General features: G+C 34.3%; 1 protein-coding gene across 8 annotated transcripts in view; it reads left to right on the top strand.

The window, feature by feature from the left end:
• Positions 1–15,050, top strand: part of MKLN1 (muskelin 1) — a 354,784-nt gene that overhangs the window by 260,085 nt on the left and 79,649 nt on the right. For all 8 annotated transcript variants that reach the window (XM_057731366.1, XM_057731371.1, XM_057731369.1 and 5 more), the window contains 2 exons: positions 7,492–7,569; positions 9,717–9,782. In XM_057731366.1, the coding sequence (XP_057587349.1) occupies positions 7,492–7,569; positions 9,717–9,782 (144 nt within the window). The remainder of the gene's footprint in view (positions 1–7,491; positions 7,570–9,716; positions 9,783–15,050) is intronic.

The following is a 15,050-nucleotide window of genomic DNA, read 5'->3' as shown; positions in this document are numbered from 1 at the left end:
TATTTTTTTCTCTTGGGACACTGTTTATTCTCAGCAGTACTCCTAATGCAAAATCTCCCTCTCTCTTTCTCTCTCTCTCTTTTCCCACCAGACTGCTTCCTGAAATATGGCTTTTTTCCCCAATTCCTGTTTATTCATGCCATTGTGCTTTTTTTTTTTAATTTGTATCGCAGTATAGTTGCTTTGCAATGTCATGTTAGTTTCTGCTGTACAGCAAAGTGAATCAGCTATACGTATACATATATCCTCTCTTTTTTGGATTTCCTTCCCATTTAGGTCATGGCTTTGTGCTTTTGTTTATGTTTTGTTTTCTTCCCTGAGTACCTTTCCTTTTTATCACTATTCACTTCCAAGTCATTCTTCAAGGCTAACTCTTTGAAGCTAGTTTTTAAAAATTATTCCTACAGCTCAGTTGCTCCTCCTTCTCTTAATTCCTACTTGCTTTTGTACCATATTTTTCATTTTGTGCATAGAAAATTAATAGTTTTCTTCCAAGTATAGTTCCAAATATTACATCATTAGTATAACTGTCATGTATTTGAAGACCAGTATGACATCTACTCTAATAAACAGTATATATGAATTAATTTATTTAATTCTCATACCTACTTTCTCGGTAAGTATTTTTGTTAATTTAGTAAATGACAGTGATTAAGTAATTTGCCTAAGAAAACATAGCTAGTAAGTGGCAGAGCTAAAATTTGAATCCATTCACTTTACCACTATGCTTTACCATCCAAGTAAAGATTTACTGGTTCAGTTTCCCCAGTATTTATTGTTGTAATGTAAATTGTTATAATTCATGTATTTCTCTTTTCAGAATTTGATCAAATTGCTGAAATGCATAATTCTTTTAAAAAGTCTGTTTCACCCAGCCATTATTATTCTTGAACTATCAAAAGCTTTTTTATGCTGTACCTATAAGTGAATTTTTAAGTTTTTCCTTAAAAAAAAAAAAGTCTCTGTGTTGGTGAAAAATCAGTTTGTTAAAAGTTTGGATGTAGGCAGCAGTACTGTATTGTGTGCTTTTTTTTTTTTTTAATCTTGGATGAGATTTGAATATAATTTTTTTCTTATGATAAAAGTTTCCTTCCTAAGTTTCTTTAAAAAAAAAAAAATCATGTACTTTTAAAAAGAGTATTCACTATTAGAGACAAGAACAGCTTGTGCTTAGTTAGGACTGTATGAAATGTGTTTATTATAGTGATAATCATAGGGAAAAAATGAGATGGTATTGGATGGAGAGACTTTCAGTAGTTTGAAAATTGTTAGCAACTAGGTCTTAGTGTGATTTTTCCTAAGTCATATTTTCAGTTCTTTTGGATAGTTTTATTTTTGGCAGATCTTTCTGATTTCCTGCTTTAGATTTTTTTCAAAAATAGACATATAGAAATATTAGCAACTGCCTGGCTTCTTAAAATATAGAAGTAATTTTTTTAACTTAAGTAGTTCATAGACATTTAAATGCCTTTTTTGTTTTTGAGAATTTTAAAGCAGTGTAACAGGTATTTTCATATTTTTGTAGATGAGAATGTCATTGTTTCAATAAAAAGCTCAGTTTCTTTTTGCTGAATCATACAGAATATATACAAGTAAATATACCAAACAAAAGGCAAGACCTTCAAGAATTAGCAAAATAGGGAACATGGGGAGATTATTTGGGCTGCAGAGGTGTCAGCCTTTCGTTTGTTTTTAGGTCTTGAAAGGGAGTTCCTTAACGTTAAAACAAGGAACTGAAAGTGATGTATTTTGAAGAAATCTTTACCCTGCTTTAGTGTTTGTAGCATTTTTATTGATCACCTCAAGGATTTCAAGCTTATGACTGTTTGATTTAAAAACATTTATAAAGTGTTATATTAAAAAATAAAGTTTCTTTAGTCTCCTATGTGTTTGAAATGACTTCACCAAGGAAACATTATATTAATAAACATTATATTACTTTTCTTTTCTAAGGGCATGAAAGAAGATTCTTAAGCATGTTATTTCATTGAAAATAGCTACTAAATATAACTTGTTCCAGATCTGATCTGGACTGTTTATTGATAACCCAGTGTCCCTGGCAAGAGGCAATAATATGTATTATGATAGATTAAATGAGGGTAATCTTTAATTTATCATGTTTCTTTACGAAGTGCAACATATTTATAAGTCAATTTGTATTATATTTTGAGTGATTAGATGGTTTAATATTATAAAAGGAAAGTATCAAGAAGTTAATTAGAGTTGAATAGTAGTATAGAGAGGTGTGAGAGGGCTGAAATTTGTTTCTCGCTTGTGTGTTTTATGGTGAGCCATGATTTCTCCAAAAGAGGTGTCTTTTTTGTTCTTGTTTTTATTTTGGTTTTTGGTTGAACAGCTAGCTTCTCAAACTAGCCATTTGTTGTCTGGAACAGCTTCCAACTAACATGAATACTTCAGCTAAGAAACTGATCTGGAGTAGTGGCAAATCAGTGTTCCAGAGAAGAAACAAAACATAAAGAGTGAACTTCAGCCACAGTAGCCAGTAGGTCTTTATTTAAGAGGGAAATTACATTTTTTTCCTTTAAATTATAATTAATTATGAAATATTTCAACTGTTTTAGTTTTATCCCTCTTTTAGCTTTATTCCTCTTTTTATTATAATTGATTTGTTTAATGTTGCAGTAGAATGATCTGGTATGGTGAATTTTGTTTCCTAGAGTCTTGCTTTTTTTCAAGTGTTTTTAAATTTTTTTTGTTTTGTTTATCCATTCATCTGTTTGTTTTTTTAATTGGGGCATAGTTGTTTGACAGTATTGTGCTAGTTTCTACTGTACAGTAAAGTGAAGTAGAGTTCCCTGTGCTATACAGCAGTTTCTTATTATCTATTTTATACATTAAGTGTTATTGAATAGGTAAATTTTGCTGTCTGTTATTATAATGTTTAATCTTAGATTGTAATTTAAGAACTATTATTTGTGCGTTAGTTATATGTGTGTTTATACTTATTTATATGCACTCTGTGAAGAGTTGAGAAGATTTTAGACTTTGGAATTGGGCTTTATACCTTTTTGTTTAGAGTCTTTAGGCATGATATTAATTTCTCTGAACCTTGCTTGATTTTCTAATCTTTGCCATTATTAATGACCATTGCATAGATTTATTTTAAGGAGTAAATGAGTTAACTTTTGTGGTGTCTTGCACACAGTGAATATGCAATAAAAGTCAACTCTTTTTTTCTTTGGTAGGATCTTTTTAAAGAGTTACTTCCAGATTTGATAACGCTATGTTGAAATAATTTTCTTCAGGTTTTCTAATAGTCTCCAAGGAAGAATAAGAACTAATCAAAGAGAGTTGTGTGACCTTTAGACTAGTGAAGAGAAAAGGAATTTACTTGAGACAGAGGGAGGCAAATTAAAAAGTTCCCCAAACAAATTTTTTTTTAATGTTTGCTTGACTACTCTGCAAGATAGTATGACTTGTCAGGGTGCCATTATGTACTAGGAATATGCTTTATTGGAAGTAGGAGTTTTATGAACAGTTTGTTGTAATGTAAGGAATTTAGCAATATTAAGATGACTCAAAGGAAATGTCAGCCATGTGGCTGGGAAAGTCCCTCCACCCCCTGCTTTTTTTTTCCATTTTAACCATTTATTATATACTGAGCATCTCTGATGTTATGCTATTAACTATCATTCAAGAGAAAATTAATTGTATCTACCTAGAGTAAAATCATCATAATTTCTAATATTTTGTTTTGAGTACTTAATATTTAAATTTTGGAAGTAATTCCCTCTGCATGCCCTTTTATAAATCCCTTGTGCATATTTAGCTCTCTTTGTCCTTATTAAAACAAGCTAATGTCAGTGTACAAAACACTACTTGTAGAAAGGTGAATGTGTCTAGTGAGCTGTGAAGAAGAGACATTTCAGGGGTAACAAAGTATGTGAAAATGGTTTATATTGTTAGTAACAATATGTTACAAAGTTTTCTGAAGTTTAGAAGAGAATTCCACGTATCTAGTTGTTTTGTGGCCTTTTTTCCAGTAATAATAGTGCTCAATGCAAAAAAATGAGGAAAGCATATAACTATAAAGGCAAAAACCAAAATCAAAAATCGAAATCATCCTAATCCTGCCAACCTAAGAAAATCACTTTTAACTTTTTGATATATGTCAGTGTGTTTTTCTTTTCGTGTGTGTATTTACAAAATGATTTTACAAAAATTATGTAATGTTTGAGAGTTTGCCTTTTTTACTTTGAAAATCCCTGACAATATTTTCATAGGACAGTTGTGTTTGATAGAAGAGAAACTGTGAAGCTCTTGATGGGTAGAGTATCTGTAAGCTTTTCAGGTTAGTTAAGAGTGGGGATAGAAGAACTGGTTGAAGAAACAATTAGAGAATTTAATTTTACCTGCAATGTTCAGAATGACTTTAAAGATCAGGAATGGGGGACTTCCCTGGTAGTGCAGTGGTTAAGAATCCTCCTGCCAGTGCAGGGGACATGGGTTCCATCCCTGGTCCAGGAAGATCCCACATGCCTGTGCTCTAGAGCCTGAGAGCCACAACTACTGAGCCCATGTGCTGCAGCTACTGAAGCCCACATGCCTGGAGCCCATGCTTCACAACAAGAGAAGCCACCACACTGAGAAGCCCTCACACTACAATGAAGAGCAGCCCATGCCCGCCACAAATAGAGAAAACCTGCACACAGCAACGAAGACCCAACGCAGCCAAAAAAAAAAAAAAAATTCAGGAATGGGGTCCTTCATATGATTTAACTGTTCCTGTGATCACTGCTTTAGGAGCTCCTAGAAGAATTTCTCCCAGTGGATTGTGATTTCTTTTTCAGAATAGTCACAGAAGACGTAAGGGGAAAGAGGAGATGGAAACTTTTCTGAGGTGAACATAAGGTAGCATCAGCCAGACACGTACAGTTCGAGTAAATAAATATATTGGTTCTAACCGTGGTGGAATCCTAGTATACCCGAATTTGGAAGGAACCTCAGGCCCTATCCAACTCTTAAATACCAGTTTTACAGATGAGAAACTTACTTGACTTATCAAAAGCTGTGTAACTGACTAGTATGGGAGAATTAGGTAATATGGCAATTGGGCACTATTAAAAAACATGAAAGTTTTTACTTTTCTAATTTTCTCTATTTTTGCTTTGTATTTTTCATGTCTTCAGTTTTTCGTATCTCCCTCAGTTTTCTACTTGTCTCTATTTATTATCTTTTACTTTTTTCTCTCTCTCCTCTTCAGTTAGGCATTATGTAGAATTAATATGTTAAAATCACTGTTTAGAGGACTTCCCTGGTGCTGCAGTGGTTAAGAATCTGCCTGCCAGTGCAGGGGACACGGGTTCAATCCCTGGTCTGGGAAGATCCCACATGCCGAGGAGCACCTAAGCCCATGTGCCACAGCTACTGAGCCCACAAGCCACAACTACTGAAGCCTGAGTGCCTAGAGCCCATGCTTCCCAATAAGAGAAGCCACTGCAATGAGAAACCTGCGCACCACAACAAAGAGTAGCCCCAGCTCGCTGCAACTAGAGAAAACCTGTGTGTAGCAACGAAGACCCAACGCAGCCAAAATAAATAATTTTTAAAAAATAAATAAAATCATTGTTTATATTGATTAATTTTATCTTCTATGTTTAAGGTTTTTAAAAAGGATTAACTTTTATATGCCTTTCACAAAATGAAATAAAATTTAATTACTGCTTTGTTTCTATATAATACTAAATTTATGATTTTATCATATCATTACTATTAATAGGAGCCCCACAACATTTTATCTGAAAACAAAAAAAGATTTCCACCTCTTGTAATGGGAAAAGAGTATTGGCCAGAGTAGTCTGGATGGGGCAAGAATTGTCAGAAAAGCCCACGGGGCAGTAGATTATATGATAGAAACATTCTCACTAAAGTTGTGAATCCACTTGCTCCCTTTACTTTAACAATTAAAATATAAATGCTAATTTATGAGTGTTAATTTAAGAAGGAGAGAACTTTCTTTTTTGCAAGAATTTTTTAAAACCCCACAGACAAAGAAAAAAAGAAACTAGATGAGTTTATGGGATAGAGGTTTTCAAGTTAAGCCTATCTGAAAAGACTTGAAAGTGGAAGGGTGTGGTTACAATTGAGCTTCATAATTACCCAGAAAAGAAAGAGATTAGGGAGGTTTTTGTAAATTACACAGTCTCTGGCACTATACAAGTCACCGAGAACAGAGTTTTACTTCTAAATCCTTTGGGAAAGTATTTGCTTTCAGTGACTAAATGAAGCAAAAGGGAATCCTTTATTCAGATTAAAATCAGAGTCAAATGACAGAATTTATAGTAAAGGTAACTCTACAAATTATAATGTTTGGGTTCATGTAAAAGAAAACCCTAGTTTAAAAACTAAGGAAATTAAAAAAAAAAGCAAGGAAATGTTATTTTATCATCTAACAAGAAGTACAAAGGTAAGATAGATTTCATAGCTAGTTGATTCAGTGATCCAGTTTCTTTGTCTCTCTGCCCTATCATCATTACAGAGTTGGTTTCATTCTCAGACCTCTACAAATGGGCTATAGCAGTTACGTACATTTGCGTGCAGATATGAACATTTCCAGAAGAACAAAAATAGATTTTTCTTCTCTGTATATTCATTTAAAAGTAAGGAAACATTTACTTGAAGTTCTCTTCCCCCTTCTTTGAGAGCCTCATGTTTCATTAGCCAGAATTGGATTTCATACCATTCTTAAACTAATCTATGTTGAGGAGCACAGGATTAGGACTTGATAATAATTTGGAGTAGAATGAATGTATGTGGGGAGTTCAGTCTCCATGACCGTCATAGTACCTAGCATAACAACTAGTTACTGTACTGTAACAACTCTTAAGAAGATTTAGAATTTATTAATGAAATAAGGAAAGCATAGTGAAACATGAGTCCCAGCCCCACTGCTCAAGAGCTGTGTGATTTGCATTAAATTCATTAATTTCTCTAAATATGGATTTCCACATCTGTAAAATGAAGATAATGCCTAATTCATAAGGTTGTTTTTAGAATTAAATCAGATAAATAAGCACAGATTCTAACATTTAGTATTCAGTAAATATACTATTACTGGTACTTATATCTCTGCAGTTTTGTACTCAAAACTGTAAAAATGGTATTTTCACTTTAAAGGATTAGTTTTGTTTTTTCCTGAAGATGCAAGGGCCTAGACCAAAGTTATTGGAGCTCCTGTTTCCTTCTCTAGCTTTTTTGTGTTGTAGTACAAAAATGGGGAAGACTTAATAAGTTTAGTATGAGCTGCCACTAAAACAATTTGTTTACATGGTTGTGTCAACTAATACCCTGCTATTTATATTTGAGGTAGCATACAAACTGAAGTGACACTTATTTTATGAAAATGTACTATTATATTGGTGACATTAGTAATTTTCTTTAATGTAGGCTTCTACATTTTGGTCTTTTTTGCTGTAATAAAAAATGTAAGCTGTTAAGGTGTAATTCTGTCTCATTCTTTGACATTTGCAGATGGCTTGTTCAATCAATATATCAGTCAACAGGAATATAAACCACGATGGAGTCAAATCATTCCCAAAAGCACCAAAGGTAAGGCCTACCTTCTAGGTTGTGGGTGCTTTGGCTTTAATTTCCCATTTTCATTTGTCCCAAGGTAGCTCAAATTTCACTGTACCCAAGCAGGTGTTTAAAACAGGGTATAGGTTCCTCAACTAGATGGCAGAGGTAGTTTAGTATATTAAATTTGTCTGTTAACCCTTTTTGTTTTATTGCTGTAACAGAAGGTTGGGCATTTTTTATACAGAATACCATCATAAACTGCTTTTATAGAGACACTGTAAAATTATAGGCTATTGTGTTGTAATGCCAAACACGTGTCCCTGAAAAACCTTAAGTTCTGCAAAATTGTTCACTAAAGCTAATAGGGCTTATGAGAGAAGTCGAAATGGGACCTACCATTCTAAATCTGTGCAACTTTATAACCAGATACTAATAAAAACTAGGGTAGTAATTCTAATAAAAATAAATACTAGTACAGTTAAATCTTTATAGGCATTTATATTGAGCATCACAGTGATTTCGGAGCTTTAAACCCTGGGGCTCGTGCTTCTTTCTTTGAGCTATAGACCCTAGGGGACGTTTGCTTCTAATGGAGACTATTTTTATCAAAACTTAAAATCTGACCTAAGGTGTGATATTCTTCATTCATCTGTCTTTTCATATGGGGGAAGTTTTTGTCAGGTCTTCATGTGCACTTACTGTTTTGTCAGTTGGTTAACATAGTGGAAAGTGTAGCAATTCTTTAATGCAACTACTTGCATTAAAGGAAGGCAGTTCTGTGGATGTTCAGCTTTTTTCCTGTGGTCTTCATACATTGCTAAAGCCTGCATTTTAATTGTTAGAAAGCCTTTCCCAGATAGTGTTAAACATTAATATGCTAGAGGAAATTGCTTATGAACCTCTGTAATTTCTGAGTTATATAAGCATCATTTCCCCATTTCATCAGTCACATATGAGGTAATTTGCTTCAAAGAAGTACATGTTGTAGAAAAAACAGACTGTAGTTGTATATTTGAAAACTAATGGATTAAATATATAAAATGAAAACATACTGATAATAAATTTATTTTAGTCTTAATCTGTTCTTGAACGTGGTAATACTGACTTTACTGATTGGGGGAAGAAAAAAGAAAAGGGCAGAATCTAACTATTAAAAAGGAGAAAGAATTTGCAGGAAGCTTCTGAATGATTAGTGCTTGAATACAGCTTCAGTTTTGCATCTTATTTATAATATATAAAAACTGACGTTTCAATCTTTTTCATAATACCCCTATGAAATTAATAAAAATTTGGATGTTCCCTGTTTTACATAGGAGAAAGCTGATACAGGGAAAGTTATTAGCTAAAGTAATATATTTCAATTAATGGAAGAGTTACAAAGAAAACCCCAGGTTTTCTGGTTTATATCAGATAAGGCGTTAGAATCCTGTAACCTGTTGAACCATTGAAATGAAGTTATATCTTTGTTTATATAAGATCTGATATAAAGTAAGATTGATATAAGTTGAACAATAGTTTTCTCCTTCAGAAGTTTAAAATTTTCACTGATTATATTTAAACCTGCCTATTAAACTTTGTGATATAAATAAGAATCAAAGGGAAGCAAATCTTACATATTGTCAGACAGTACTAAAATAAAATAGTTGGTAGATTATGTGGGAACTGATTTCTGAAATATTGGCACAAAATTAATACAGTGAGGAAATTATCATTAATATAAAACTTGATAGTGGCTAGTTATCTGATACTAGTTTTCAGTAGCTAATTTCTGTGAACTTTACACCTGCTTATATTAATAAACCATGCCTGGAGTTATAGACCTGCAATCTAATTCTGTAATTGTTTTCCATCTTCACTTTGTCACTCCACTAGTTTAGAGATTTTACGTTTTTGTGGAATATCCTGTGTCTTTGCTGATTTATGGCATTGGTCCTAAATAAATTGAAAGCAGCTTCCAGTTGCATTAAGAGCCTGAAAGCAATTAGAAGAAAAAAGCACGATAATTATTATAAACTTATTTATGTTGTGTTATTTCTTCTATGAGTCCTCTTATTTTTAATATTGAAAGAATAAGTGTGTTATTTTTCACTACTCATTACACACTTATGAATGAGGTTACTCTGTTATGCAGAGTTGTTCTGTGTTATTCCTTTAAAGAAAATATTGTTTCTACTTAGGTGATGGAGAAGATAACCGACCAGGAATGAGAGGAGGCCATCAGATGGTTATTGATGTTCAAACAGGTGAGGACTACTTGGAATGGAAAGCAAATTCTTTAAAAACTTGTACATTATTAAATATCAGGTACTCATGAATATACTTCTTTTCATTCCTTAACTTACAGAGGTTAAATGTCATTGGCCATAACCAAGTAGCAAAGAAAATAGGTATTAGCCACAGGTATAACCAAAACTAGGCAATGGCATATCAGGGAGGAGCGGCTGCTGCACAAATGAAATTAGATAACCTAAAAGAAATGTAATGTGTAGCCCTTTAGAGCTGTGTGTATGTGCGTGTATGTAGTTTTATATGTGTTTGGTTTTCATAGTAAACTGTGGAGTATTTCTGGATTTTTAGTGCATTTATATTTTAATTCCCTAATATGGGAATTGTTTCAGTAAAAGAGAATTAAGATAACATTTTTAGAGGGACAGAATATAAAATTAGGTAGCCTAAGTGTTGGCAGATCCATTAATTGCTAAACACTGGACAGGCCTATAAATAATTTTAGTCTTCTTTGCTGCCTTTTTAATTTTATTCTGTAACTTGATACCAAAAATTTTTCTTAGGTTTCTACAGCCTAGAACAGCTTAAATACCATTATGTTTAGTAATGCTAAATTATAATAGGTTTCAAATTACTGTCTTGAAAAGCAAATAATACCAAGAATTTTGTATAATTTTATTATTTGGTTTTAGAAAACTTTACCACATAGAATGCCAGTATCCACCCAAATAATATTTTGCTTTTTCCAAGTGTAACAAAAACTCTGTTCTATTATTGTATTATGCTGACAATAGTGCTTCAGGAATAGTTTTTTTGACTCATTATAATTAATAAAAATTATTGCAATGCAGATAATCATTTAGGCATTAATGTATTTTCACAAATGTCTTATAAGTAAAAGGAGAAATTATAGTATTTTATTTTAAATTAACTGCTGAATTTGTAATATAACCTGTGAGTTTGTTTAGAAGTATTATTAGGGTCTCTTTGAGAAAGGTTCATTTTGAGGGATAGGAATTTGCTTTCCTAATCTTGGCCCCTCTTCCCAAACCCGTTTCTTCCCACAGAAGTAGGCTTGACTCAGCTGTAGACTCTCAGGCATCTTTTTTTGTACTTGAGAGTTCAATAAATATGTATATGCTTATTTCTCAAAGAACCAGATCTGTATACAAATTGGTTTTTAACTCTTTTTGGATTAAAAATTGAATTAAAGAGTTAGATTGTCTGCAGTAGCTGTTCTCCTTTTGAACATACAGTGGAATTTATAATGCCATTCCTTTTTTTCTCAGTCATGGTGAAAATATTATTAAATCCTTTTTTTTAAATTGCTAATAAAATACTAAAAAAGAGTTTGAGAAACTAGTTTAATTTTCTAGGCAAAATGCTATTTTTCTTAAATGTGAAAGTAATGTGGTTTACTTTAACATTTAAAGTTTACCTTATCAGGGAGCAGAAGGAATTTTCACAATGCTTAGTGTGTTGCTTATTATGGAATATGCACTATATAAAATAGGTAAAGTACATGTGTAAGAAAAGAGAAAATTTTTCTCCTTTTTTGTAATCCATGATATTTGAGAATGGAAAATGAGCAGATTCAAATGATAGGCAAATGTCCTGACAGAACTTAGTATGAGCAAAGTCATTGATGATTAAAAGCTGACTTTTCAGGTCAGAGACCCTTGAAATAAAATACTTAGAGCATATAGTGATAAAGGTCCACGTATTTTTCTGTAGTATTTTGGTTTTATGCGTTAAGGATAGGATTTCAGCAGACTCTTGTTATTAGTTAAGGTCCTTATCCCCACTCCCTTTAAAAAAATATTTCAAGGAGAAGAACAGAGTTGTTTCAGTATTTACTTGATTTGCTTTAGAAACAATAATTATAAGAAAGCAATGACTTAAAGTTAGTCATTGTAAATAAGTAAAAATGACTTATTATAGGCATGCGGTATATTCCAGATGGAATCTTTAAAGGCGTAATCTGTCATAGCTTCTGAGGATTTATTATAGGCAAACAAAGATCTACAATGGAAAATTGAGCAGTATCCATACTTCTGTATGAGCACTAGTTTATAAAAATGTAATAAAAGTACTTTGTGAATATATTTTTGAGCAAATATTTCTACCATAGGAAATTTAGGGACTTATCCATCAACAGAGGGATTTTTATTTGGAGCCATTTTGTATCTGTTTCAGTGTTCCCCCCTCCCCCCCAAACTTTCTGAATGCTTTATTTAGGGCCATGTGTGATGATAAAACGAGATTTTTGAGCCTTTAATAGGAACCAAAAATTTCAAGTCTGGTAAAACTAAATAATAATGATAGTCAATTAATAAAAGTTGTCCATAACTCAAGTAAGCTTGATGGTCAGTATATTACCATTACTGCTTATAGTGTGGAAACAGTACTGACTATTTGAATGGTAAAGTTGAAGGAGTATAACTACATTCAGATGATCTTTTGTGTGAGTAATAGGGGGTATGAGTAATAGGGATGGTGTGTAAAACATATTGGTTTAGGAATTCTTTATATATATAAAGAACTGGTGGACTTCCCTGGTGGTGTAGTGGTTAAGAATCCGCCTGCCAATGCAGGGGACACAGGTTCAAGCCCTGATCTGGGAAGATCCCACATGCCGCGGAGCAGCTAAGCCTGTGTGCCACAACTACCGAGCCTGTACTCTAGAGCCTGCGAGCCACAACTCTTGAGCCCATGTGCCACCACTACTGAAGCCCACGTGCCTAGAGCCTGTGCTCCACAACAAGAGAAGCCACCACAACAAGAAGCCCATGCACCTCGAGGAAGAGTAGCTCCCACTTGCTGAAACTAGAGAAAGCCTGTGGGCAGCAGTGAAGACCCAACACAGCCAATAAATAAATAAATGAATAAATTAAAAAAAAAATGAGCTGGTGATGCAATTAGGGTTGGTATCCAAATTGAAATAGAGGAGAAGTGCAGCTTCTGAGGATTCAGGTATCTGAAAGCAGTAACAAATGTAAGGAAAGATGCCCTGGGACTCAACCAAGTCAGAAGAAGCTTTGAACTTTCTTAGAACTCTAGAATTGTAGTTTAGGTTAAATTTAAACAGGTGTTTGGTTGTGAGGCTAGGTAATCCAGGAACCTGCTATATCAAGGAGAAAACAAAAGGAATTTAAAAAATAGCATTCAAAGGACTTCCATGGCAGTGCAGTGGTTAAGAATCCCCCTGTCAATGCAGGGGACACAGGTTCGATCCCTGGTCCAGAAAGAATCCCACATGCCACGGAGCAACTAAGCCGGTGCGCCACAACTAGTGAACCTGTGCTCTAGAGCCGAAGAGCCACAAGCACTGAAGCCCGTGTGCCTTAGAACCCAACGTGGCACAACTACTGAGCCCACACACCTCAACTACTGAAGCCCTCAAGCTCTAGGGCCCACATACCACATACCCTCGTGCTGCAAATACTGAAACCCTGGTGCCTAGAGCGGGTGCTCCACAAAAAGAGAAGCCACTGCAACGAGAAGCCAGTGCACCGCAATGAAGAGTAGCCCCCGTTCGCTGCAGCTAGAGGAAGCCCACGCACAGCAACAAAGACCCAATGCAGCCAGTAAATTAATTAATTAATCAATCAATCAAAAAATACCATTCACAAGTCTAGTAACTTCTATACCCTGGCATTCCCAGTTTTGTATGTCAGCTAACCATTGCTGTCTGTATTCCTTTCTATCACCATGCTCTGTTCTTTTGGTATTTCCTTGTTTTCTTAGATGAGGCTTCATGAATGGGCTTTAAGGAGGCCCATGATACTCTTAAAATGGTATGTAATATTTTTGTCTTCCTTTGTGAAGATTATTGGGAAGATTCATTACCTATATATTTTTTAAAGGGTTAAATATTTCTGCTAAGTTTTACATTCCATAGTAAGTAAATACTGCTAGTATTCATATAAAATTTCAAATGAAATTCCTTGCTCTACATAAGTGGTATTCATTGTTGAAATAATAGTGTTTACAAAGTAAACTCTTGCCCACCTTTCCTCTACTCTTGTTTTTTTCCCAATTATTTGTTTCTAGATATAATGTGGGTAAGGAAGAGAGTAGTAGGCAATAAAGTCAGAGAGGTAGTGAGGGGCAATTGTGTTGAGTTCTTTTCTAAGAACTTTAACCTTTATTCATAGTGAGATGATTAATGGAAAATATTGTTGGGTTTTGAGAAATGTTACTGACTTTGCATTTTCACAAAACAAATTGAGTGAAGAGCAGAAGCAGAGAGACCTTTTAGGAAGCAGTTACTTACCAGAGAAGTGATGATAGCATTGACTTTTACTAGAGTGGTGATCGTAGTCTTGAGAATTGGCCAGATTTTGGATGTATTTTGAAAAAGTCACATACAGCTGACAGGATTTACTGATGGGCTGGATATGAGGTATGAACAAAAGGAGTAAAGGATGACTCAAGGTTTTGACCTGAGTAGTTGGGAAGATAGTATAGCCATTCCCTAAGATGGGTAAAACAAGAGGGTTAAATATGGTGGATTGTTCAGCAAACTTTTAGACAGGTTAAGTTTGAGATGCCAGTTAGACATCCAAATAGATATGTCAAGCAAGCGGTTAGGTATATTAGTTTGGCGTTCAGAAGACAGGTCCAGGCAGAATAATCATTTCCCTTTCTGTATTTACATAGCATTTTGTTCATACTATTATTTTTAGTGTAATGATTTCCATATTGTTTTAGGGTTGCTTGTGTAGGTGTTATGTATCCTGTTCCTCTCTATTCAGCTTTTTCCTTTCCACCTCCCATTCCCAGTAGTCTTAAGGGGGTTGAGGGGGAGACAAGAATCTTGCATTATTTATTTTTATGTTCCCAAAGCCTGGTATGGAGTAAGTGTGTACTAAATATGTGTTAAATTGAATCAAAATTTTAAAATCCATTTTCTGAATAGAAAGAAAAATATTCACTTGGAAACTTCAGTGTGATATTGCTTTAAAACTTGATGAGTGTGCGGCTTCCCTGGTGGCGCAGTGGTTAAGAATCCGCCTGCCACTGCAGGGGACACGGGTTCAATCCCTGGTCCGGAAGATCCCACATGCCACGGAGCAACTAAGCCCATGTGCCATAACTATTGAGCCTGCGCTCTGGAACCTGTGAGCCACAACTACTGAAGCCCACGCACCTAGAGCCCACGCTCCGCAACAAGGGAAGCCTGCGCACCACAACAGAGTAGCCCTCGCTCACAACTAGAGAAAGCCTGTGTGCAGCAACAAAGACCCAATGCAGCCAATAAATAAATAAGTAAATAAATATTT

This window comes from Hippopotamus amphibius, chromosome 4 (genome assembly GCF_030028045.1).
Source record: "Hippopotamus amphibius kiboko isolate mHipAmp2 chromosome 4, mHipAmp2.hap2, whole genome shotgun sequence".
NCBI lineage: Eukaryota > Metazoa > Chordata > Mammalia > Artiodactyla > Hippopotamidae > Hippopotamus > Hippopotamus amphibius.
This window is presented reverse-complemented; position numbering and strand designations above follow the sequence as displayed.